Below are 27,495 nucleotides of genomic sequence, written 5' to 3'. Positions count from 1 at the left end.
ATCCAGGTTTGTTATCGGTACTAGGTCAGCCCCACCAGTGGTATGTGCAGCCAGACATCCTTCTGCTTTTAAAGCGAGTCAAATAAAAAACAAACAGTAGCTTCCACGTCCCAGAGAAGGATGACAGCCTCAGGCCCATCCTCGACTTGAGATTTCTGAACTCACACTCTGTTGAGATGGCCGTTCAGAAGGATAACTTTGAAACAAATCTTCTCGCAGATCTGCCCAGGGGATTGGTTTTTATCAGCGGATCTGCAAGACGCATACTTTCATATCCAGAAAGCTCCCCATTACAGACCGCCCTTGAGATTCGTGTTCGAGGGGGTGGCTTACCAATATGCAGTCCTACCATTCAGACTGTCTCTAGCCCCATGCACAAAATGTGTGGATGCTGCTCTCTCCCTACTGAGACTAACTGGAGTTTGCGTCCTGAATTACCTCAACGATTGGCTGCTCTTAGACCAATTGAAAGAGGAACTGTGTGCGCACAGATCTCTGCTCCTCAGCCATCTAGAAGGTCTGGAGTTTAGAATCAACTTGAGCAAAAGCCTGCTGTCCCCCAGCCAACGCATTGTGTTCCTGGGGGCAGTGCTCGTCTCTTCTGAAATGCGGGGCTGGACCTCACCGGAACGCTCAATGAAAATTCAGCAGTTAGCGATGGCATTCAGAACGGGAGCAACCTCCCTTTAAAAACATTTTTCAGAAGCTAATGGGCCTCATGACAGCAGCCTCCTCAGAAGTCCCCTTGGGCCTGTTATGCATGTGGCCTCTGCAACACTGGTTGAATGCCCGCGTCCCATCTCGAGGATGGTGCGAGGGCCATATTATTCTCATGAAATCGCCCCATCTGTATCGGAGGGGCGTGGAACTGGACTCAGTTTCGAGAAGGAAGGTACTCATTACAGACGCCTCAAAGATGGGTTGGGGCACACTGTGTGATGGCAGGATGGCCTTTGGCTCTTGGACAGAGCCAATGTTGAGCTGGCACATCAACTGCCTGGAAATGGTGGCAGTGCTCCTGGCCTTCACAGAATTTCAGCAGGAGATCTGGCGGGCTGAAAGGCCATTTGTCTGTGCAAGTGCACAGACGTGAACCAATCAGGCTTCAATATTCAGAGAAAATGTTTCCACATACTCGTCAGCGACTGACGCGATGCTCGTTCCTGTATCTCAGGAAACTGAGGTTACATTAGTATCCGGAGCGTTATCTCAGCTTTCAGTGTTGATTATCTCAGGAATTTGAATGGAAGATTTCCTCCCCTCTTGGGAGAAGGTCACAGAGAAATGGCTGTGTAGCAATATTCTTTCATTCTTTCCAGTCAACAGACTCTTATAGGAATGATATGCAACTGACATAAAAGGATCTATACTTCCAAATTAAAAACTAACCAACTGATAATCAGAGGGCAAAAAAAGGTACGAAAGCTGTCACTGGGGATGTACCTTTTCAAAAGGTACACTTTTGTTCCTTTTAGGTACTAATTTGTTCCTAATTCAGTGACAGCTTTCATACCTTTTTTTCTGAGAGTGTTGTCTGAAACACACACATTTAAATCTGAACAGCAGTGAAACTGTCTTAGTTTTTTAAAAAAAATAAAAAACATTAAAAAGCTTTAACATTCCATTTCATTATATGCTACTATGTTTCATTTGGAACTCACATGTGAAAATGTCAAAAACTTGACACAAATTCAGATGCAACTTTGCTGCCTGGAAAGTAGTGAAACCATGTCGTAGTGTTTCAAAAAAACATTAAAAACATTATTTTGGAATTCCAAATCAATCAGTGTAGCACAAGTGAAATTCAACAAGACTTTCCAAAACTTGATTTTGTCCTGTTTAGTCATCATTTTTGGAGCATCCCTGCTTGTCAGTGGAATGCGGCCAATAGGCAATGGCATCTGACCTTATGGATCACGTCTTCCAAACTTGCATAGAATAATGCCTTCACTTTATGGAAAAGATCATCAATCAAATTTATTAACATCAACCTAAAACAAAAGACTATTAACAGTAGCCTGCCACTACTGAACAATAGTCCCAGCTACACAGAAAATATGTATCCCCTAAAAAGGACTTTGTCATTTATGCATGATGCACAGATTTATTTATTTTTTTGTCTTTGAGTTATGGTTTTTACAAAATGTGCATTAAAAATGACCAAACATTTTAGAAAACACATTTGATTGTATTACATATTAAGGGTTTTGTAAACTACAGCAGAGTTTTAAAGTAAAAGTCAGATATGCAATGAATACATTCCTTTATCATGATACGTTTCCATGAATATTTTAAGATAAACAGTTCAAAATCTGGATACAGGTTCCATAAAAGTGGTGTCATCATGCAACATGCAATTCTGTCCCTTTGAGATATTCCTAAAAGAACCTATAACTATAGTGAATAAGGTGGGTTAATGTTGGGTCTCAAGAAATTACCCCATACAAACACGTTGGTCGAAGTTTTATGCATTTGAAACCATTGTTTCCCATGAATATTGGTGGCTATATGACAAATTGCCTGTGTTTCCCACTTATAGTCTAGGTTAAAAAATCTGCTGTGGAAGCACCTGTGGAACAGTCCTTAATACACTAACAGTTTACAGGCGGGGGAAAATTAATGTCACAGTTCCAATAACTTAGGTCACTAAAAAGACCTTTCTACTGACTCTGAAACATACCAGAAGAAAGGTGGCCATGAGTCCCTGATCACCTGTGTGAACATGCCATAGTTCTGCTGCAGGAGGAATGAGGACTGCAGATGTGGCCAGAGCAATAAACTGCAATGTCTGTAATGTAAGATGCCTGAGACTACAGGGCAGGGAGACAGAAAGGACAGCGGATTGTCCTTGCAGTGCCAAACTGAGGAAGAGATGCACTTTATTTTAAGCAGCTGTACTTTGGTCACACAAGATGACTGCTACTTTTGATATTGCCCCCCGCTCTATACAGGAAGGGTTGTTATTCCATTTCTGTTCATCAAATGTCTGTGAAATTTGTTCAGTTTATGTCTTATATTTACACATAATAAGAAATTTGCTTTAAAAACAGTTGAAAGGGGGAGGAAACATTTTTTAAATATATATTTTAAATAAGTTATGTTCATCAAGACTACATTTATTTAAATAGGCTAGAATAAATACAGTACTATTGTGGAATATTAAATTAAAATAACTATTCTATTTTAATATATTTTAAAATGTAATTTATTCCTGTGATGGCAAAGCTGGATTTTCAGCATCATTAATCCAGTCTGCAGTGTCACATGACCCTTCAGAAATAAATCTGCTGATTTGGTGCTCAGGTAATATTTCTTATTATTATTATCAATGTTGAAAACAGTTTAACATCTTTGTGTAAATGGTGAAACTTTTTCAAGATTCTATGATGACTAAATAGTTCAATGAACAGCATTTATGTGCATTTATTACATTAAAGCATTTATTAAATAAAAACTGTAACATTGTAAATGTCTTCACTGTCACTTTTGATCAATTTAATGCATCCTTGATTAATAAAATTATTAATTTCTCTCTCTTTTTTAAATTTTACCATTAAAATTACCATACCATACCATACCATTACCATATTAATATGATTAATATTAATATTAATATTAATACTAATTTCATGAGCAGTAAATCAGCATAGGCTTTTAGAATGATTTCTGAAGGATCATGTGACACTGAAGACTGGAGTAATGATGCTGAAAATTCAGCTTTGTCATTACAAGAAATTACATTTTAAAATATTAAAATAGAAAACAGTTATTTTAATTTATTATTTCACAATAGCACATATTTAAATAAATGCAGCCTTGATGAACATAACTTATTTTAAAAATCTGCTTTTAAAGTTTTAAAAATATATTAAAAAAGAAAACAGTTATTTTCATTTGTAATACGATTTAGCAATATTACTGTATTTTTGGTGAATAAATGCAGCCTAGGTGAGCAGAAGAGACTTCTTTCAAAAACCTTTGACAGGCACCAGGAGTTTTCTCTCTTTATGTGCAGTTACTGTTCTTTATTGAGTTCCAACAAAAAAAAATTGAACTTACATTAGGCCTACGTGCATTATCGTGCCCAATAATGCAATTACATAATGCAATGGTCATACTCAGATAGCCTAGGTGCTGTTGTTGTTATAATAATATAATTGTTACATAAATAACCAGTATTACAGTAGGGCTTGGCCTATTACTTGTAAATGTTTTCAGATAGTGATATGACAATATGCTTAGTTATGTAAACACCAGTAGCCAATCCCAAAACTGACTTATGATGGGATCAGTGTTTTTAAATAGGCTATTTCAATTAATTGTTTAGTAAAGTCATCTTGGAATTTAGCATTTAAGCATTTTTTTCTTAGGGATATCTAAGGGAAAATATGGAATTATATTGGAAAGCAGATTATTGTTGGCTGTTCTAGTTCACCTGCAGCGCTGAAAATGAAACCTGTGAGATGTCACGTGACCGAAACCAAAGCGGGCGAGATTTGCTTATGTTTACTGAGACTGCGTGGCGGAAGTCTACTTTAATGTCACACGGTGAGTTTCGCGAGCATTTTAGGCTACTCCGAAAGTGAAGGCCATTGTCTCTTTCACCACATATGTTACAAAGAGATAGCAGTCTTTTAATTCATTGCACTTTGTGATGTTGTGTAGGTCTACCAGCTGGTCTCAAGTAAATAAATTACATCGGTTTTTAGTATCAAGGATGCGTCACCCAAGATCATGTGATCATAAACGGCCAAATTAGGCTACTATTTTGTCTTATCTTTCGTTAAAAACAGCGCATAAAGAAACTGTTAGGTTTCTGGAACTGCTTTCCTTTATGAATTCAGTTTTCAAAAGCAGTTGCTTAAAATTTTGAATTGCCTAAAATAGTAGCCTATACCGATTTGATTGCTGTCTCATACCACCACACCACACCTCTCAACCTGTCATTTATATAATTTCACTAACAACCCCACAAATTACTCTTTTATTAAAATGTATTAATGCTATAACATCCATTATTTGTGATGACAAAATAAAGAATCTTACTTAGGCCTTAAGCTATATAAAAACTTTATTGCCACCATATACCTTACACAATGAATGAAACATAGGTCCAAAACAGGTTACATTACAGTAGCCTACGTGATTATTTATATCAGTTAAAGAAATGAATTTTGTATAGGGCGTGTAAGTTCAAGACAAACGAGTTTTGTCTGTTAGGTGAACCTACCAAACAATTTCAGAGATAACACTTAAACCAAATATCAAAATATGTATTATTCAGTATACATTTTCATCTTGTGAGTTTCTCTCCTGCATGTGTCCTCCTCACCATGGCTACTGTTGGTTTGCTGCTATATCCCCCACTGCTGTGTTGCCTATAGCAGCAGACACGGAGGAGGGTGAAGCTCTCACTCTGTCACGCACTCTTTAGATGCACATAAACAAAAAGCAGTTGGCTCTCTTAAGTTGTCTGAAATAAGAGAGAGGAATGTTAACCCTAAATAACCCTCAATGACAAACTACGGTGTAACTATAGTATTTCCAGGAATTGTGAAAACATGTTTATTTATTGCTTTAAGTTACTTTCAAATTTCTGTCATTTAGAAGAGGGTAGTTAGTTGTGTAATCCGTGTATTAAATTCATTTTCAAGATTGTCGGTACTTTCATGGGTTTGGGTTAGATGATGCTGTGGCCTGGTTTCACAGACAGGGTTTAGATTTAACCAGGATTAGGCTTTAGTTCAATTAGGACATTGAAGTAGCTTTTATTGACGTTCTTTAGAAAAAAACATTACTGTCTTGAGACAAAACAAAGGCACTGATTATTTTAAGATATGCCAATGCAAGTTGCTTTCAGTTAAAACAGCTCAAACATGCATTTTAGTCCAGGACTAGGCTTAAGCCTTGTCTGTGAAAACAGGGGAATAAATAGGCTATTAAGTGTATTATTGAAAAATCTACTTATTTTATTAGGCCTATTTTCTTTCACTAATTCTTACTAAATACATGGTCTTTACATGGTCTTTAAACTTCCCATAATGTAATTTAATGAGATTTCATTTGAGAATTTTACAAAACTGCATGCTTCTTCTTTTCATTTTCTATTGTTTGCTGTGGAAAATGTTGTCCATTTAACCATCCCATTGTGCAAAGACTTCTCCTTTAATGTAACTTTATGCATATCAAAACATGTTCTCTTTTATTTGTGGGGAAAGTTAAATATTATTGTCAGATTTATTTATTTTAGGTCATCATATTGAAAATCTTGTGCCAGTATACTGTAATTGAGAACGCTGACGAGAGCTTGTTTGTGATCATGATATGAAAATCTTTAGCTCATCCATCTCAGCATTTATATATCTACAGGATTGATGTCAGCTGATGATACCACACATAATATGCAAAACTTCTGTTCTCATTTGCTTAGGCAGAGGTGTTTTGGCAGTCTTGCTATAGGCCTATATATATATCACTGGAAATTTGGAAGTAATAAAAGTTAAATTTAAATTATTAGGCTACTGATAACTGTCTGTCAAAGGATATTAATGGGATAGTTCATCCAAAAATGAAAATTCTGTCATTAATTACTCACCCTCATGTCGTTCTTTCGTTCATCGATCTTCGGAACACAAATGAAGATCTTTTTGATGAAATCTGAGAGCTTTCTGTACCTCCATCCACAGCTATGCAACTACCACTTTGATGCTTCATAAAGAAATTGTAAAACTAATCTATATGAATTGAGCAGTTTAGTCCAAATTTTCTGAAGAGACACATTCACTTTATATGATAAACAGATTTAATTTAGGCTCAATCAACTCATAAATAATGCAAAGATGAACGAAAGTCTTGGGTTTGCAACGACATGAGGGTGAGTAATTATAATTAATGACAGAATTTTCTTTTTTGGGTGAACTATCCCTTTAAGGGCTATTCATCTGAAATAAGACACTGGCTATAATCTCAATGCTTAAAGCATTTTTTTTTTTTTTTTTTTTTTCTATATTTTTGAACGAGCTGTTCTTTTCTTTGTATCGCATGAAAGCCGTTTGGTTGTCCAAACCATAGACTGTAAAAAATAGGTCCAAACGCATTATGAAGTCTGTTGTCTTGGTCTGTGGCGCCACTATGTGGTAATATGCGTCCATAAGCAATATTTGTCAGATTATATTTTCCTCTTTTTGTTTTATTTTCTACTACTTTAATTGATTGCCTCTCGTGTACGTTCATATGTAATACACTAAATATTGTTTCTAAAGGTGTGGTATCTGATATTTTAATATCGTTGCAGCATGCATTATAGACGCACGACGTAGTGACATCACGCATCACGTCTAGGTTCTCGTGCGGCAGTGTTGCCATGACCGCTTATTTTGTACGACTTTTTGGTTGTTGTTGTTTTTGATAAAGTTGCTTATAAATGTCACATTATGGACATACCATAAAATATCATCAAACACAGTCGCGATTTTAGGTTGCAAGTGCTTTCCCACTACCCGGGTGGTGTGTAAATGTGCAATATTATAGATGTGTGTGCAAGAGAGCATGTAGTTATTTATTTGGATAGCCGTTGTTTATGTGAAACATTGCAATTACTTTTGTCAAATACATTTTAGTTTCATATAAATTAATTTTTAACCGAATTATAATGTATGTTTTGTACACGTTTCAATGATACAACATTTATTCTGGGTTTATTTTGTTTATCCAGCGAGATCTGGCAACACTGTTAGTGCTGTATCCCTAGTGTTAGCTAAACATCATCACGACCTTTGAAGACTAAAATCCCGGTCGAATGAATGAATGAAGTTCGGACACAGGTTTTAGCATGTCAAATTTTGCCATGAGTGCCCTGTGCCGTAATTTGACCAGGGGAGTGCTTTGTGGCCCGTCGTCATGTTTATCTACAACGGGATTTCGGGATTTTTGCAGTGGAGTCTCGCGACTGGAAGGCGCTGGCAGTGACAGCGCACGAGCCGCCAGGTGCTTCATTTTTAATCTTCCGGTTCAAATACTGTTAATTACTCAGGAATGCATGTGTGAGCGAGGGCTGTTGTAGTATAAAGTTCAATTTACTTTATTTTAAAGTGGTTACCTGCGCATTCTGTATCGCATTAGCAAATTATCCAGTTGTAGTTTTAATAAGAAAACATCATTAAAACCAAAGCACAATGGCTAATTATACATTATGTTATGTTCTGTTTTGTCTTTTACAGGTGATGACACGTTAATGAAGTTATACATTAGATAGAGCTCTTGTCTTTTGTTAAGATTCTATAAATAAGGTCATGTGTCCAAAAACTGTCAGCTGTGGTTGACAGAATAATTCTGTAAAAATGCAGTAATATGTAAGCATATTTACAGAACAACCTGTAAATATTACTATTGAAAACTAATTTACAATAATAAAAATCCAACAGCTCTTTTCTGCTGAATTATCAAGGTCACGCTGCCACTAAAATCTGTTTTGTACCTTGAAAATATACTAACATCCACCATAATAATAACAGGGGTTAAAGAGAAAGACACACGATGAATTAGAGTTCATCACAAGTAGCTAATTACATTAGCTGAGGTAAATACTAATATATAGATGGTGCACAGTGTCACACACACATACAAAGCACCATAACGGACAGCAATATAATAATGCAATAAACATTAAGATGTAACATAAAACCCTAATGTACATAAATGATTAAAAAAAAGAAAAGAAACAATCAAATGTGAAGTGTCACGCAGAATTCTAGGGGTGTCAGCTGATGGCTTTTCACTCTAAATTATAATGTGATTTGTTCTTTTTTACTCCTGAAAACGGTACATCTAACAGTACTTTACTGTGAAATTACATGAATTGTAAGGGTAGGGCTATTACAGTTTTTCTCCGTATGTTAACCAATTAATTTTACTGTAGCCTTTTTCCAGTCTTTTCCAGTTAAAATTACTACCATTTTTTTTTTACAGTGTCTTCATCCTTGTCTGCTTTGCTTTGTCTTAGTGCTGTAAACTTGACCTACGATGTGTTTGATGGGACGGTAGACAGCACGCCATTGGTGTTTCTTCATGGCTTATTTGGGAGCAAGTCAAACTTCCACTCCATAGCCAAGTCCCTGGTGCAGCGGACAGGCAGGAAGGTATGCTTCCAGTTTCTCCAGTGGTTAAGAGGTGCTGTGGGCTGTTTATAAGAGTCTGTGCGAGTGTCCTGACTGTACTTTGTCTAGTTAGGTGCTGACAGTAGATGCTCGTAACCATGGCAAAAGCCCACACAGTCCTGTCTTGACATACGAAGCAATGACCCACGACCTGACGCATCTGCTTGGACAGCTGCACATTGGGAAGTGTGTCCTGATTGGACACAGCATGGGGGGAAAGGTTGCTATGACGACAGCTCTATCTCAGGTAACACATGCTGTATAATTTCTTTCATGCAACCGCAACTTAACATCTAATAGTAGGCCAAGGGGTCAGTGACATGAAGCTCATGATGATCTATTCATTTATTCAAAAATACATAAAAAATGCAATTCACACTTAGTCATTTGAATAGACCGCTTATATGATGAATGAATTAAAAATCATACATTAACAATTTTTAGCTTTTTAGGGCATGAAGTTAAAAATGTCAGTGTGATACAATTGTCCTGATATTATAATGAAGATAAAAAAAGGCTCATTATAAGAGTGAAGATTTTCAAGAAAGCAGTGAAGCTTAGAAAATAAGCAGTAAAACAGTTTTGTAAAAATATTATAAATATTTGACTTTTTTTGTCTCCTAAATCAAAGTCATGTGGTGCAACCAACATGCTGGAAAAAAACCCACATGGTCTCATGGTATAAGTCTCTTAAAATATCTAATCATTTGACCTTTTTATGACAAGACAAGGTTAGTTTGGTTTATAAAATGTCATAAATGTCATGTCATGAATCCTGAAAACAAAAACAAATCACAGTTCCTTCAAAAATATTAAGCAGCACAACTGTTTTCAACATTGATTTGAATTAGAAATGTTTCTTGAGCACAGAAATGGCTGCTGAAAATTCAGCTTTGCAATCACAGGAATGAATTACATCATAAAATACAAATAAAATGAAAATAATTTAATAATGTAATTAGAAAATATAATAATATTTCACAATATTACTGTTTGTACAGATTTTTGATCAAATAATTTACCTAGGCGAGCAGGAAAACATGTTTAGACTTGTTTAGAAAACATTGTCAAAAATCTTACCGACCCCCATATCTTTTGTGTGTGTGTGTGTGTGTGTGTATATATATATACAGGTGCTGGTCATAAAATTAGAATATCATCAAAAAGTTGATTTATTTCAGTAATTCCATTAAAAAAGTGAAACTTGTATAGTATATAGACTCATTACATGCAAAGTGAGATATCTCAAGCCTTTATTTGTTATAATTTTGATGATTATGGCTTACAGCTTGTGAAAACCACAAAATCAAAATCTCAGAAAATTAGAATATTACATGAAATCACACAGTAATTACACAGTAATCCCATGGTCATTGAACCAGGTTTTGGTTCTTTTGGCAGTGTGGGCAGGTGCAAATCCTGCTGGAAAATGAAGGAAGCATGAAGTGCTCTGGAAATGTCCTGGTAGACGGCTGCGTTGAGTCTGGATTTAATAAAGCACAGTGGACCAAAGTCCTCTTTTCTGATGAGAGCAAATTTTGCATCTCATTTGGAAACCAAGGTCCCAGAGTCTGGAGGAAGAATGGAGAGGCACACAATCCAAGATGCTTGAAGTCCAGTGTGAAGTTTCCACAGTCTGTGTTGGTATGGGGAGACATGACATCGGCTGGTGTTGGTCCACTGTGCTGTCCACTCAACGCAGCCGTCTACCAGGACATTTCCAGAGCACTTCATGCTTCCTTCAGCAGACAAGCTTTATGGAGATGCTGACTTCATTTTCCAGCAGGATTTGCACCGGCCCACACTGCCAAAATAACCAAAACCTGCTTCAATGACCATGGTATCACTGTGTAATTACTGTGTGAGTTCATGTAATATTCTAATTTTCTGAGTTTTTGATTTTGTGGTTTTCACAAGCTGTAAGCCATAATCATCAAAATGATAACAAATAAAGGCTTGAGATATCTCACTTTGCATGTAATGAGTCTATATAATATACAAGTTTCACTTTTTTAACGGAATTACTGAAATAAATCAACTTTTTGATGATATTCTAATTTTATGACCAGCACCTGTATATACAGTATATTTATTTATTTTCTTATAAAAAAAGTAAATAAGTGATTAAGATGTTTACAATTAGCCTAAATGTATCCAGATAGTAAGCAAAATATGTTATTACATTTCTATTTTGTCTCTCTAATTCAGCCTAATTTAGTGGAAGGGTTGGTTGTTGTGGATATTAGTCCCTCTCAGACTTCAGCCCGCACCAATTTCCATGCCTACATCCAGGCAATGAAGGAGGTGAAGATAGCCAGTGATATCCCACGTTCCACAGCACGAAGACTGGCTGAAGACCAGCTCAGGAAGATAGTAAAGGTAACCATGTCCACACACATGCCTTATAATGTATATAGTTAACTGGACTATTGTTATTGTTGCATTTCAATGTAATCACCCACATGTATGTTGTTTGCAGGAGCGTTCAGTTCGTCAGTTCCTTCTCACTAACCTGGAGGAGCAAAATGGTGACTATGGCTGGAGGATCAACCTGGAAGCCATCTCAAACCACCTTGAGGACATCATGGCTTTTCCTGATTTTAAAACCACCTATGAGGGTCCAACTCTTTTCTTGGGTGGCAGTAGCTCAGCCTACATAAGGTAATAACTTTATTTAAACCCCTACTTGTACACATGTGCATCATTATGGTTAATATAATCTCTCTCTGTCAACTCAAGTTATGTCACCATTATTTATACAATACCGATTGTTTCAAAGCAGCTTAACAGTGATAACAGGACAATGATTATATTTCATTCAAGTCAGTTCAGTGTTGATTCAGTTCCGTCGTAAATATCATCAATTATTAAATAGGTTCATTTCATCTATAAATCAGTTCTGCAAAAACTGATATCATCGTCCAGCTCAGTTCAGTTCTCAGATAACAGCGTCAGGAAAGTCAGATCAATAATACTGTTGAATATTAGGCGTCACTTTTCTCTTTCACTTTTGAATGTTTGAAGTGTCTTAAATACATGTTTATTTAATTCTGTGTCTGTTTTCCTGCCATGGACCCCTTGGTTATCCTCTTAGCTCTGAGGATTACCCTGAAATCCAGCGACTTTTTCCTAGTGCTGATATCCAGTACATCCCAGATGCCAGTCACTGGATTCATGCTGACAAGCCTTTGGATTTCATCAGCTCCATAATCACGTTCTTACAATCATAGTCCTTGTCTCAGGTGAGGATACATACAGGTGCGCCCAATGATTAAGGGACAGTGAATGAATGGTAAGGGTGTGTGGACCAAGATGACTGTTATTGAGTTAAATCTAGTCTCTTACCTTATAATGCACAATAGCACCGGTATATAATTCCTGATAGTTAGTGTATTCATTTTTCAATGTGGTATTTGCTGTTGCGTAACATAGTACATTAATTTTCATTTTATTAAAAGGATGTATAGAAATCTGGCCATGACTTTCAATCAAGGACATTTGTTCATAGCTGATACAAAACAGTGGATCCAGTGGTTTAAAAAAATATACTTTACCTTCATAACTTGTATGATAAATGGACTAGATTTAGATTTTTTGTTATATATATTTTGATTTCAAAAATTTAAACAATATTTTAGCTTTAAAGCTAAATGATAATTGGACTAGATTTTTTCAATTTTTTTAATACTTATATATTTTTTTGGTAAGCATATTGTTGACATGGAAACCCTTTCTCTGTGCTCTGATAACAAATACAGATGTCTATGCAACAGCGTGTGACTTATTTAACTGTTCTCAAGCTGAAAGCATCTCTCACAGTCTCCGCTTTAGATTGAATAAGACCACAACACTTTGACGTGCAGCCGAGAATTGTTACTTTTTTTCTGGAAACAGAAATTTGAGTTGTTTGTGAAATGTTTTAAATCATTAATGCTATTGGGCATTATAGGTTTGTTTCTGTTGTTTCAAAACTGTTGTGCATGTGCTATAAGGTAGGTGGGTAACACTAGTTTGGGGACCAATTCTCACTATTAACTAGTGGCTTATTAGTTTGCATATTCCTAGCATATTGGCTGTTTATTAGTACTTATAAAGCAGATATGAATGCATATTCTACATCCCTTAATCCTACCCCATGCCCAAACTTAACAACTACCTTACTAACTATTAATAAGCAGTGAATTAGGAGTTTGAGGCAAAAGTCATAGTTAATAGTGAATATGTGTCCCCCAAACTAAAGAGTGACCATAGGTATTTTATTAAAACCGTTTTGTCTGGCTTTACAACAAATGAAAATGCTGCAATGTAACTAATGAGACATCTTTCAGAGCATTAGAAATTATGCGGACAAAACTTCTTTTTTTTATTTTTTATTATTGGCCCTGGGTCCTCTTTTTTTCTAACCCCTTGTTCTGTATTTAACGAATAATCAATAAATAGATCAAGTACACAAGTGTGTGCTAAAATACCTGTTTTGGTGCTTGTTCGGCCATTAGATACTGCACAGTTTATCTTTTTGGAGCTTTTGCAGGTATGTTAGTGTGATTTATTACTGACAATGTGCCTACCTCTGCACATTTTCCAACTAATATTGGTAGGTTTATCACTTATCAGTAGGTTTATCACTGTTGGATGGTTATTAAAGTACCAAAGCAGGGGTTTATGGGAAGATTTTCCCCGACCAGTGGTGTGTTAACATTGTGTGTGGCACACATTTAAGAATAAATGTACATGTGGTACTGTTTTGGCAGTCTTTAGTATAAAAGCTGCTGTTATAAGGGGATATTTTTGTTCATTGTGAAAGTGTCGATGTTTGTAAATGACAAGTATTTTGTATATCCATATACAGTACTGGTTATATAAATGTATACGATATTATATTTATGACTTTATCTTAATGATCGATAAATCAAGAAATATGCTGCAAATTGACATATCCTAAATGTCAGTGTGTATTCTCTGATGTCACATTATCATTGTATTGAATGTTTATGGTGGAACACTAGAATCATAGCCCTGCCGTTGCTTGTTATGTCTGTTCAGACACAATTTGTTGTGTTTCTGTGTTTACAGGGAACTGTATCTTGCAGAATTATAGCTTTTCACAACTAAAGTTTACTGCCAGTGATTATCAGCATTTTTTTATTTTTTAAAGATTATGTCTGAACTTTTAGCATTTCAATGGACTGTTTCATAAAGCTAGATCAACGGGTGTCATTGAAAAATTAACATTGAGAATACAGAGTATTTTAATTTTTTAACTCCTTATGAAACAGCCCATTGATTTAAAGAATGTACATGTATGCCATTCTAAAAGACGAATCAGTTGAGAACGTAATGCACAGACACTTATGATGTTTTTTTAACAATATAGTTTGTGCTTAGCTTATTCACAAAGTACAATGAAATTAATATATATATTGGATTTGTTATCTTGGCACTTAGAGTACTTGATATATTTTCATTGTACGTAATCTATCCTTGAACTAAATTAGATAGTTAAACCTATTCTTGATGCTTCATGCAGTACTCTATATTGTTTGTTTGAAAGTGGAGAAAACTAAATGTATTGTTACTATTTAGTACATAGTGATACTGGTTCTTTGTTTTATTGGTCTAATGTGTCCGTAATGACAGGTCATGAAAGAGTGTGTGGGAGTAACAGTATGAGTCAATGTTGAGCAGTTTGTATGGGTGTATTGCCTTTGCATGCCAGAGTGTATCTGTGTGCAGATTTGTTACTACTAAATAAATGTCCAAGTCTTCAACCTGCTTATGTGATTGATTTGTACTACCTTACAGACAGTTTTACCACATATACAAATGCTGTAGCAACTGCTTTATTCCTATCAGGGCAGTGAGCATTGTAAGTATCGCTTGTTCCTGTACAGGTACTGTCAGGGCCTTTAAAAATCTGCTTAGAAGCTAAACTGTTATCGAATGGTGAAGTATAAGAATTATTTTATTTTTTTTTATATATAATTTAGGTCATTTGCATTTTTAAGGGAAAATGAAGTGGATATGCACAGCAGCAACCATCATGCATATAAGTAAGGTGTGTTGGTTACATGCAGGATGGTAAACTTCCTATTTAGTCAGTGAAAACAGATCTTAGTAGTATGCACAGAGTATAAAGATGTTTATACACTAATAAATAGACAATACTTACAATAATGCATTGCACCAACCAAACAAGAACAGATAAGAGTCACTTACTCTACTGTTCAAACGTTTGGGGTCAGTCAGAAATTAATATTCAGTATTAAATTGATCAAAAGTGGCAGTAAAAAACATTTGTTACAAAAGATTTCTATTTTTAAAAAATGTTGTTGAACCTTCTATTCCTTGAAGAAAAATGAAAATATTTCAGGTATACACCAAAATGTTTTCAACATTGATAATAAGAAATGTTTATATTATATTTGAATGATTACACAAAAATTATAGAATGAATATAATAATGCACAGTGATCACTATCAGAAACCACCACAAAATGGACTTTGAGCATAATTTAACCCAATGTGGATTAATAATTAATAAAGTTAACAGCCTTGAATTATGTATTACTGTTTCTCTGTCACCTTTATTCCCTTTTCTTAACAATAGACCAGATATCACGTCATTCAAAACCTTCTCAGATTCTCAGTCACAACAGTTAACATCACTTCTACAGAGAAAAGCACATCCAGTTTAATGCGTCGTGACATTCTTCATAATATTATTTACATCCTTAAGATTGTCATCTCACTGTGGTGTGGCAATATGATCTAAATCAGCGAACAATCAATGAGATGTGACATCATCCCATCATCCGTATGTTACATTGTCACTGAAACGGCCTCGTCAGTCCAAAGAAACCGTTTGAAAATTGTCCTCTTTGTCGCTCATTTGTGGCTGAGACTCAACAGGTCCCTGTGTAGCGATTTTTCCGCGTCTGAACTTGTCTTTCCATCTCTGAGTCGCTGCAGGTGACTGGGGGGTGGCATAATCAGGTTTTTGAGGGAGGGGCTTATTTGAGCGCCGCAAAACAGAGAACCCTTTAGGCTTCTTCTGGGCCTGTTCTTCCTGCTGCTGTTTGAGGAGCTGGTGATGAAGAATGGTCTGTACGTCATCCTGTAAGACACATGACAACTGTTTTAAGAACATCCATGAGGAAGATCAACATGGCCAAATCACATCAATGAGTGTGTTCATGGGTTTGCAGACAGAGTCCAGATGGCAAAACAGGATTCAGATCCAACAGTCCTGCAGAGATGAAGCCCTAGCAGCTGTTCTCCCAACAGATCACACTTACCCCTTGATTACATTAAATAACATCAATCATATACAGTGTTAGATTATATTAATATTGAAATATGTATTTTTAGGACAACATAGTTTTTTTACTCAGTTAAGCCTATTAAAATGATAATGACTCTATAATGTTTCAACAACTAAAATTCACCTTGTCTGTTGAGGTAAACATGTTTGATTGTTACCACTTTGAAATTAACTACACCAGATACAAATAAAATATGAAAAAAATCACAAGTAATAATATATATATTTTTTTAATTTATATAGATATTTACTTCCTTTTTTATTCTTTCTTATTTTTGCTTTCGTTAAAAAGCAAAAGTAGCAAACTTTTTAGCAATTAGAATTTTTATCAGTAATTAATTGGCATCTGAGTCTGTTTAAACATACTTTCCAGGCCTCCAGCTCTACGGTCAGTTCTAGTCGACTCTGAACTGCTTCCAGAAGTTGGTTGTTTAGTGTCATCATTTCGTTCTTGCTTCTCAATAGCTCAGTCTCCATTGCTTGTTTTCTGCATTTAAAAAAGAAAAAAACACAGATGTCATGACAGAAAAAGAGTGTTTGGCATGGTAATGGGTGTGATATTTGGTCTTGGAAGAATAAAACTGCTACGCTGCTGCTGTAGAGCAAGTACGAAACTTGCTACTGCCAATACATACACGACACACTGCTGTGAGCAAGACATGCTGTTGCTGTACAATATAGCATACATCAATTACAGGTGGAGCTGGGGAAGGTGGAGGATTTCTAATTGCTACAGCAAATGCTGACCAAGTATATGAAAGTTGAGCAGCGAACTCATTGGCTACTGATACAGCAGGAACCAATCAGCTGTGCCCTATAGAGAATGATGATTGCAAGCAGTTTGAGTTAAGGACCTAGCCAGTGCCATCTAGAGTTTCATGATTATATATACAGTATATATATAATTGTCATCAGATATTTCTGATGTATTTCTGATGATATTTTCATGAAAAAAGTCAAAAATTAGTCAAGTGATCAACAGAACTCACTTTGCAATGGCTTCATCTCTGTCCCATAGAGCTTGCTGTAAAATGGCAGCATCTTCCCCAGACCTCTCCTTTCCCTGTCAATGGTAGTAGACTGGTTTTAAATTGCACATATTATGCTTTTTTTTTAATTATACCTTTCCATTAGTGTGTAATATAGCTGTTGCGTGCATGAAAACGATCTGCAAAGTTACAAAGCACAAAGTCCACATAGAACAAAGTTACAAAGCACAAAGTCCAAAGGAAGTTAATCTCTCCAACTCTCTTTGGCATTTGTAGTCCTGCCATCATTTCTGTGACTTAGCTCTGTCAAAATGCCGGCTACTCAATAAACAGTTGGGTAAGTGATTTCGCTATATTGCTGCATTACATTTCTGGCACACACTCTATGTGGCTGACAGATCAACAACAGACTGTAGCAGCTGACCAATCAGAGAAGACTTTTTTGGAAAGGCAGACTTTAAAAAGACAGGAACAGAGCGTTTCAGGTAGAAGGTGAAAAGAGGTGCTGCATCAATGTAGAGTATAAGAAAAATACATTTTTTGGAACTTTAAATCATGTGAATGTATTCTAGCAGACCCCAAAAATGAAATGACAAACATGTAAACGAGAATAATATGGGCACTTAAAAGATTTTTGCAATTGTTCTTAAATTTAAGGAGCATGTGAATGGAATGGTTACCAAGGGCCTTACAATGTAGCAATATGCAAATTCAAAAAAGAGGCGTGCCACATATGAGCTGATGGGCGTGGCTAAAGCTCACCTGAGGGTTGTGGTTAAGGGCGAGACTACGGGCCACCTTCTTCAGCTGAAGCAATGCGGTGTCTAAAGTGTTGGCCTGGGACGGCTGATTGACTTCAGCTGCTTCCAAGTCTGTCAGAGGAAGTAGCAGCTTTACAACAGACTGAACCTCCTCTGCCACCTGACACACCGCAAAAACAGATGCAATTATGACAAACCCTGATTGCATTAATTAAATCATAATCCAGTCTGTTAGAAGCTGCCATCACTTATATGAGGGTGTCGTCAAAGAATATTTACAATTGTGGCATGACAAAGTTGAGAAGAAAAAGGTAAGGGCAAGGCCTATGAGACAGAAAGTTCATTTAAAAGCATGCAGACTCACCCGCTGTCTGTTTTCACTCCAGCCAGGGCCGCTTTCATTTTGTTGTTCCAGTTTATCCACCTGAGCCTTGAGCCTCAGACTGCGCTGGCGAGATAATGCCACCTCCCTTTTCACTTGTTTCAGCTGTAGCCATAGAGAGAGCATTGAATGAGCACAACATTCATGCTTCTTTTGTTCATACAGCTACACTTGTGTGCATGTGTAAATCCACTCAGAATGATATCAGACTGACACATCTGCAAGCATAATCACATTATGTTCTTGTCTCCTTTATAACCTTGCTATTCTGGATTTTCAGAAGAATGAGACAAATGGAATCTTGCCATTCCGGTGAAACTAGCAGGAAACATTCAGAACCGAATCTGAGATGACCATGTAGTGATTTGACTGCTGAAAATTTTTTCCACTAAACGTCTAAATATAGTTTTGGTGTTTCAAAAATGGATTTGTTTTTAGTTAAATACGCATCATTAGGAAAACATTAATAATGCAGCATGTGAAATCAACATTCCACTGACAGTTTGTCCTGGACATGGGTTTGCCTGTAAATAAAGACACTTTTGTTCATTATTAGCTCTGAAGAGTCAAATTTGGTTGAATAAAGGAAAAGTGGATTAATATTTGTTATACCATGGTCTGGGTGAATACTCGATTCTGATTGGCTGGAGGGTGTAAGTTAAAAAGTGATAATGTACACCTAGGAAACTAGGCGTTCTGCGCTGTGGCCACGTTGCTTGGCAACGCCTGTATACGGGAGATATTAAATAGTGCGCTCGACTTAATAAATAAAAACCCTCACGATTTTTACTCTAAAACACATTAAAGTATTATTAATTGATTAAATATTTCTTTCTTTCGTAAGTGACCATGGTATAAGCGGGATAATGCCCTTCGAGGTGTCCATTAACAGAAATTAATGGAGTTCGCGGAAGCAACCGTCCGATGCGAAACCGTCACGCCTCCGCGTCGTCCATTAATTTCTGTTAATGGACACCTCGTCGGGCATTATCCCTTACTTAAACAATGATTGGGCATTTGGGGCCCGTACCATGATGGTAGTTGAACAAACTCAGGGTTGCAGGATTAGTTTTGAATTGACAAAACCAAACCAGTCCAACCAGGCTTTGTTGGTACCATGATGCTGATCGTCAACTGTCTCTGTCAACTCAGGTTTTGATCCTGAGTTTAGGAGTTTAGGTGTGACATCAGAAGCGGACAGCCAATCACATGCTGGGAAAGAGTGAAACTGCGAATCATTTCTCGCGAGAGAAGCAGCGCGATTCACTTCTCTCTTCTGCAGAATATTACTATTAAGAATTTAAACAAATTTACACACCAAGAAGAAAATAGCTATCTATGAAACACAACAACTAAAAGAAAAAGTCTTGCTATATCAGTGCAAGTAAAAGTTGTGAAGTTAGTTTATACAGTTGATAAAGGTATGGAGAGAATTGAACATTTAAGCTCACATGTAGTCATTGTATAGCTTTATCTATTGATTCGAAAGCATATTTATATTAACTTTTATATATTTATTCCTTTAAACTGTGCGTAACAACAATTGATAAGCTAAAATTGTACATGTGTGATCAATTAATAATTAAATAAATAATATCTAAATCATACTAAATTATTATTCTAAATAAGCGTTACTAAAAGCGAGACGATTTTGTCTTTAAAAATCATTTGCTATGTAGTGGTCTTTAATTTGGAGTAGAAACAGGGGGAGTGACTTTATCGCATCAAACATGTGTCACTTTGCTCACAGCTGATTGGTCCATGTTCGGTTTGCAGCCTCTAACCTGGAAAACAACCTGCCCCGGACCAGGTTAGTGGAGCGTAAATTACTATGGCGATGAACACTGCTAAAAGCCAAACCACTTTCATGGTGCCTAAAACCCAGGGTTGACAAACATATCTGGCTAGCCACCTAAACCGGCTTCACGGTATAGGCCCTTGGTCCTCTCTTTGATCTTGTCCTTTTGTTGTTTGTTTGCTTCTTCAATTATAACATTTACAATATCTCAAAATGAATAAAACTTCTGATGATTTTAATCTGTTATTCTGCTGCCCTGGCAGATATGTGCTCCTATGTCTAATACTTTGTTTTTTTATATCATAATAACCAAATAAAAACAAGTATTTAATGCTTTACATTAAGCTATACTGTAAAAAAAAAAAAAAGTTGCTGCCTTAAAATGTTTAAGTATAATCAACTTAGATGTTTAAGTCATTTCAACTTAAATTATATTAAATTGATTTTAAAACTAGTTGAATCTAGTAAAACTTATTTTTTTAAAAAAAGTTTAAGCAATGTAAAAACATGTTGTCATAAATTATTGATCATATCATTTTTGCAGTGTAGTGAAAGCTGATTTGAAAACAGTGATTTGTTATGGGAAAAAAATGAAGAATTACAGGCTACACAGCATGAATGAAGAAAGTAAGTTTTGTATTTCTAATATAGAGTCTGGGTGAGGATAATCCAAACTGTCAAATTGTTTCAAATTTAACATCTCAAAACACTTTAAAATGAGGAGGAGGCGGTGGGGGGGGGTAATTAAAGAGATATACTATGAAATTGTAACGCTGTTATTAAAAAAATAAAAAATTAGAGAAATCAAAAACCTCTTAAGCATTTATAGACTTTGGGTAAGGGATAATTCTGTCAAATATAATTTTTTTAACGCTTTAAATTTAGGAAATAATAATTAAAGAGATACAATAAAAATATATGTAAAGCTATTAAAATCCCCTTTTCTTTAGAATAACATACGGAACAGAAATCACAATTGTTGCTCAGATTCCCTTTTGTTCCGTATTATGTTCACTGATTGTGAATCACTGTAGCCTACTCATAATAAGCATGACTCACCGTGGCAGACACCGGGCTGGACACTCGTCTGCGAAGTGGGCTTCCACTCCGGAGCAGATCCGGTAACACTTCATCTATGTATGACCGAGGGGCCTTTGGGGCCCCGTCCGGGTCAGAATGCTCAGTTTGATCTGTCTCAACTGTATCATCGCTGTTGCCATCCACTGCCAGCGGTTCTTGTAATTCATCCAGTGTGGACAGTGGTGAGCTGTTAGACTCTCTGTCCATTTTACTGTCGTGACTTGAAATCGAATCCTTTTCGTCAGTTAATCGTTTGTGCACTTCCTCAGTGGTGAGAGGAGATTCCATGAGGTCCTTGATTGTGCGTAAAGTTACTTGAGAACCTCTCGTATAGGTCTCCATTATCTTCTAATTGCGAACAAAGCTAAGCAGCATGTTCTTATTATGGGAGAGACGACTGAAACCGAGAGAGAATGCCTTCAAACCAGTTTTTCCTGCTTTTTGACGCTCAGAAATGTCACGTGTGCGTCAACAATCCTCACCGGGTTCGACATCACAGAGGATTTCGTAACCTTTACGCAGATTAATATAAACATGACGAGATGCTTGTGCGTGTTCAGGCACGTCTGTGGAAGAATAATAACACCCCTTGATTATGTTAAGCTTTGATCAACACACTTAGGCTATCATATCATTAAGTCTCCTTAAGAGAAATGTGAGAGCGAGAGAAAGAAATTGCGTGCATATTATAAAGGCTAAATGTAATGTTGTTAACATGATCAGATCTGTCTAAAGTAAACAAATGGGCACAAGCTGTTCCGTTTGGCTATGCCCTCACCCTTACTCAAATAACAGCTGGTCTATTTATAAAGCCTATATGGGAACTCCGACTCGTTTCCCCGAATCGGTTCTTTTGAATAGTTTGAATCGAACCACACCAAAAAAACGATTCAGTGATTCTTTTACGTAATATTCCCTGTAAAGTAGGCCTACCTCAATATAATAGCGGTTTTTCATTATTAATAAAGGTTGTAATTCGATGTAGACCTATTGTTTCCCTGATTCAGCAAATAAAAATTAGAACTTTGATTTGTTTAGGCTAATTGTTTACTGCTGGATCCGCTCTGAGCTATTTCCAAAAACAGTCAAATATTCTGTCAAATCTAACATTGCAATGCAATTTTATAATCTATTAAAAAGGTATAATATTAAAAATGTAAAGATATTCAAATCCGTGAACAGAACATAAGTCAGAAATTTTAAGCACTTGTTACGTTATTAGCGTCTGGGAGAGTAATAATCCATGTAGTCGTTCTATGTAACATTTCAAAACACTTTAAAATTAGAAAAAAAAATAGGAATAAAACTAAAACTATAGACTAACCTTTGAACAGAACCGTTTAAACAACTTCTATCCATTTCTTCTGGGATAGGGATGTATGTATCTGGATCTGACTGAATCCGTTGGGAGCTACGATTGGCCAAAGAAATGTTCAGACTGAGAACCGGTTCGACTGATTCATTGAAATGATCTGACTCAGAAGAACGATTCATTAACGAAACTGACATCGCTAATTTATAGCCAACGCTTATGGACAGAGAGCTGGTGCACTATCAAGGTTGTGTAAAGTATTTTGTTTTTGGTGGTGCTGTAACGGAGAGATTCAGAAGTATGTACGAGCAAAAGAAAGAGCTGCAACTCGCGCCATAAACACTGAAGGGCGAACCGCTATTAGGTGAGTGAACTCAGCCATTCAAGAATAGAATGTGCTGTTTTGCTTTCTAAAATAACACAAACTCATTACGAATTATGAAAAAATAATAAAATAAAATAAATTTTGATTACAAATTGTTATGAAATACACACTCAAACAATTTGACCCTTGACAAAGTTAAACATGGATTAATGTGTTTGTGTGTGTGATCAACATTTAAAGGACAAAGCATTTGAAGTACTGGATTTCTGAATCATCAGAATGACAAAAGAGGAGGAAAACCCTGAATGGGTTGGTGGTCAGGAATTTTATGACAAATATGAACCAAAGGAGATCTTAGGAAGGTAGGTGTCACTAATTTTGATGAAGTTTGTGTCTGGAACAAGAGGCATAAGCATATAAAATAGTAACAATAACAATGAAATTCTTACCTTAAATATAATTATAATTAGCCTACATATCAGTCCTGAATTTATGTATTTTCTCCTAGAGGTGTGAGCAGTGTGGTTCGCCGATGTGTGGACAAACGGACTTCCCAGGAATATGCAGTAAAAATCATAGACATCACACCATCAGACAAAATGACACCTCAAGAAATACTAGAAATCCAGCAGGCCACTGTGAAAGAGATCGACATTCTCCGAAAAGTGTCTGGACAAAAAAACATAAGTATGACTGTCCAGTGGAAGTTCCTCTTGATCCCTCAGATACTTTTACAATACATATACTACCAAATATAACCTAATATAATGGTGCTATAAAACAGAAAATCATATATCTTTTAATTTATTACTTTTTTTTCAGTTACAAAATTGAAAATTGTAAGGCTATTTTGGTTCTGCAAGAACAACAACAACAACAACAAAAAATAGGATGTCTTTTTTCCCCCATAGTTCAACTGAAGGATTGCTTTGAATCAAAGGCCTTCTTCTTTTTGGTATTTGATCTGTAAGTATGGCACACACCATCTCTCATGTCCGTGTCTCACTGTTGTTAGCGGTCACACACCCTTATATAGAGACCCAAGCTATATCTAGGGACTGAAATATTATAGACTTGAGCCAGTATGAAACAAACCTAGCAAACTTTTTGAAATGTCATAGCAAACACCCACAAAACTATAGAATTTTGGTTGCAATTTCTGCACAGGTTTACAGCAGAAAATGGCAGCATATTAATTGTTGTGTTATTTACAAGTTTGCTCCCTATTCAGATTTCTAAATGTTCCCTGTGGAGATTATCTGTTGGTTGACACTGCTGAATACAGATAGGACACTGCCTATTCTAAGAGCTCACAACAAACTCATTGCCAAGACGAGACTGTTTGTGCCAAACGCCCGACTCTCAAAACAAGCATGTGCACAATATCACCCCTAATTCCTTCCTTTGTCCAGACACTTATATTTTGAACAGATGCAGTTAGTTTTTCTTTTCTTTCATCATTTTATAGGCCTTGACATTATTTTGTTGATGTTTAAAGATGAATGTTGTTTTAACAGGATGAAGAGAGGAGAACTCTTCGATTACCTCACAGACAAAGTCACCCTAAGTGAGAAAGAGACACGGTCAGCTCCCTTGAATAATCCAATTGTGGATTGTATTTAAACAAATAAATCCTATGCTAAAAAGGAGATTATATAATCAAATGCTTTAAGATGTTGCCAACAACAACAGTGCATCTTGATGGGTTTAAAGTTAGTTATGTCACACTTATGAATGTAGTGTTTTTATATACACTACCATTCGAAAGTTTAATGTTTTAGAAAAATGTATACTTTTATTCAGCAAAGATGCATTCATTTGATCAAAAGTGACAGTAAAGATATTTATAATGTTACAAAAACATGCTGTTCCTTCTTAAAAAATATTAAGCAGCACAACTGTTTTCAACATTGGAAATAATAATGTTTCTTGAGCAGCAAATCAGCATATTAGAATAACTTCTGAAGGATCATGTGACACTGAAGATTGTAATGATGTAAGACTGTTTAGAAAGAATTTAGCTTTGCCATCACATGAATAAAATACACTTTAAAATATAATTTTATATTTTAAATTGTGATAATAATTAACTGTATTTTTGATCAAATAAATGCAGCCTTGTTGAGCACTTTTGAACGGAAATGTATATTACAACTTTAATCCACTGTAGCTGTTGTATTATCCTTAGAGATACGATCTTGATTATTGGCACTCAGTTTTCTCTTCTCTCACTCTTATAGAAAGATCATGCGAGCTCTTCTGGAGGTGGTTGAGTATCTTCATTCCCACAATATCGTCCATCGTGACCTGAAACCTGAAAACATTCTGTTAGATGATGATGTGAATATCAAACTCACTGACTTCGGTTTCTCGATCCAGATTGAGCATGGACAAAGACTGAATGGTGAGTTCTTATGAACACCTTTAAATATAAGCATTCGGATTGCAGATATTGTAGTTTAGAAGCACCTGCCTCTGTTTCACCCCTATAGAGGTTTGTGGAACACCAGGTTACTTGGCTCCAGAAATCATTGAGTGCTCCATGGATCCCAAACACGCTGGCTATGGGACTGCTGTTGACCTGTAAGCACATAAAATAAGTATGCATCAGTGATATTTTAGTATTATTTACATACTATTAGTATTAATTCTTTTTAAGGGGTTAGTTCACCCAAAAATTTAATTTATTTCATTAATCACTCACTCTCATGTCGTTCCAAGCCCATAAGACCTTCATTAGACCTTCGCCAACATTTTACATTTTTTCATGTAATATTTGTATATTTTTCAGCTTTTTTAATTAACAAAAATGCTTTAGAACACTTAGTTTTAGTTGACAACACTGGTGTGCATAAACCACGCTTAAACACATGAACTTCCTGGCAGTGACAGTGAAGCAGAAGAAAATGAATTGATTCTTACATAACCTTCTTCTGTCTTCTCTTGTGTAGATGGAGCACTGGCGTGATCTTGTACACTCTTCTGGCTGGATCTCCACCGTTCTGGCACAGGAAACAAATGCTGATGCTTCGAATGATTCTTGCTGGGAAATATGAATTCAGCTCTCCGGAGTGGGATGACCGCTCAGACACTGTCAAAGACTTGGTGTGTGTTGCTTGTTTTAATTCGTTGTGGTCCCGTTTGTCTTGCTGACAACCAGTTTTGAAAGAACTTGTGCAAAATTGCATGGAGAAAAAAAGTCAACTTGTTTTCTTCCCAGTAGATTTCCAGATTATTAGTTGTGGACCCGCAACTTCGCTATACAGCTACAGAAGCCCTCAATCACCCCTTCTTCCAACAGTACAGGGCCGCAGAAGTTCGGCATTTCAGCCCTTACAGGAAGTTCAAGGTAAAGAGCAAATGTTCTAGATGATTCTTCTTAAAAAGCAATGACTTTGAGGTTTTCATTGTCACCCTACACATTGCAGGTTATTTCTATGACCGTACTTGCCGCCATGCGCATCTACTGCAACTACCGTCGTGCCAAACCTGTGACCAAGGAAGTGATCTGCAGCGACCCGTACGCCATCAAACCTCTACGCAAAATGATTGACGCGTGTGCCTTTAAGATCTACGGCCACTGGGTGAAGAAAGGGCAAACTCAGAACAGAGCAGCTTTATTTGAGAACACTCCAAAAGTCATTCTGCTCTCTATTGCAGCTGAGGAGATGGATGTGGCACACAGGACTTGGTGAGGGTTCATCATCTCCAGTTACTACTAGATACCACAATTTACCTCAAGACCATGTTGATAACGGTCCAAAAATAGACATCTATTGCTATGACAGCATATCAGACCCTCTTATTTACACAGTGAAAAGGAAACAAGTAAATTATCTTCTGGAGGCCTTTTATTTTCTTTTAAATGCTAAAAAAGTCAAACCAATAAAAATGTATGGTATCATTTAATACAACTGCATTTCAATTCAATTACATGGTTTAAATTGTATATCTAAATGGTTTTAATGATTAGAAAACAAGATAGGTTAGATTTTAATAAGATATAAGAATGTAAGATACCTATAAGATAGGTTAAGATTTTAATTTCACAGTATATTGTGGGGAAAAAAGCAGATATAACACTGAATTACAGAAGTTTATGTCTCCACGGGAGAAATGTAGTATCAATCCCATAATGCACCACTGGCATCAACTAGTCTTGAACATTTGGCCCTTAAAGCTCAGTCCTTTTCTGTTTTGCATTTGAGCTCATTGCACAGCGGAAGCCCAGGTTATCAGAGGCTGAATCTGGTGTGTTTCCCATCCTGCATGTGAGAACATAAAAATACACATTTTGTTCATCATATTCTCAATAAATTGCTTTGGACAAAAACTTTAGCAATTGTTGATGGACCTGCTTGGTATCAACTGG

General features: G+C 36.2%; 4 protein-coding genes across 7 annotated transcripts in view; 2 read left to right on the top strand and 2 right to left on the bottom strand.

Annotated features, from left to right (window-relative positions):
• Positions 1 to 7,708: 7,708 nt before the first annotated feature.
• abhd11 (abhydrolase domain containing 11) lies at positions 7,709 to 14,928 on the top strand. Of its 2 annotated transcripts, XR_013818862.1 has the most exons (7): positions 7,726 to 7,986; positions 9,002 to 9,137; positions 9,229 to 9,402; positions 11,364 to 11,534; positions 11,635 to 11,816; positions 12,250 to 13,432; positions 13,492 to 14,928. XR_013818862.1 is itself a non-coding variant. In XM_079847758.1 (6 exons), exons 1-6 carry the CDS (start codon positions 7,832 to 7,834, stop codon positions 12,383 to 12,385), a joined length of 954 nt encoding a protein of 317 aa, XP_079703884.1. In that variant the 5' UTR covers positions 7,709 to 7,831; the 3' UTR covers positions 12,386 to 14,928. The 2 variants fall into 2 exon arrangements, 1 of the variants encoding a protein (XP_079703884.1); XM_079847758.1 differs by having other exon boundaries at positions 7,709 to 7,986; positions 12,250 to 14,928.
• Positions 14,929 to 15,271: 343 nt separating this feature from the next.
• Positions 15,272 to 21,981, bottom strand: bicdl2l (bicaudal-D-related protein 2-like). Its single transcript, XM_079847386.1, has 6 exons — positions 21,466 to 21,981; positions 18,591 to 18,713; positions 18,228 to 18,386; positions 17,466 to 17,539; positions 16,843 to 16,963; positions 15,272 to 16,269 (listed from the first exon to the last, which is right to left on the bottom strand). Exons 1-6 carry the CDS (start codon positions 21,826 to 21,828, stop codon positions 16,000 to 16,002), a joined length of 1,110 nt encoding a protein of 369 aa, XP_079703512.1. The 5' UTR covers positions 21,829 to 21,981; the 3' UTR covers positions 15,272 to 15,999.
• A 950-nt stretch (positions 21,982 to 22,931) lies between these two features.
• Positions 22,932 to 27,461, top strand: phkg1b (phosphorylase kinase, gamma 1b (muscle)). Its single transcript, XM_079847384.1, has 10 exons — positions 22,932 to 23,162; positions 23,364 to 23,485; positions 23,632 to 23,810; positions 24,035 to 24,089; positions 24,641 to 24,706; positions 25,364 to 25,527; positions 25,616 to 25,706; positions 26,075 to 26,228; positions 26,347 to 26,472; positions 26,552 to 27,461. Exons 2-10 carry the CDS (start codon positions 23,403 to 23,405, stop codon positions 26,816 to 26,818), a joined length of 1,185 nt encoding a protein of 394 aa, XP_079703510.1. The 5' UTR covers positions 22,932 to 23,162; positions 23,364 to 23,402; the 3' UTR covers positions 26,819 to 27,461.
• sumf2 (sulfatase modifying factor 2) overlaps positions 26,959 to 27,495 on the bottom strand; it is a 144,136-nt gene continuing 143,599 nt past the window's right edge. For 2 of the 3 annotated variants that reach the window (XM_079847389.1, XM_079847387.1), the window contains exon 9: positions 27,255 to 27,388. In XM_079847389.1, coding sequence (XP_079703515.1) covers positions 27,298 to 27,388 — 91 coding nt within the window. In that variant the 3' untranslated portion in view covers positions 27,255 to 27,297. Of the gene's footprint in view, positions 27,389 to 27,495 lie in introns of all 3 variants that reach the window. The other variant, XM_079847388.1, reaches the window with a different exon arrangement.

Source organism: Squalius cephalus (assembly GCF_949319135.1).
Source record: "Squalius cephalus genome assembly, chromosome: 17".
Lineage (NCBI taxonomy): Eukaryota > Metazoa > Chordata > Actinopteri > Cypriniformes > Leuciscidae > Squalius > Squalius cephalus.
This window is presented reverse-complemented; position numbering and strand designations above follow the sequence as displayed.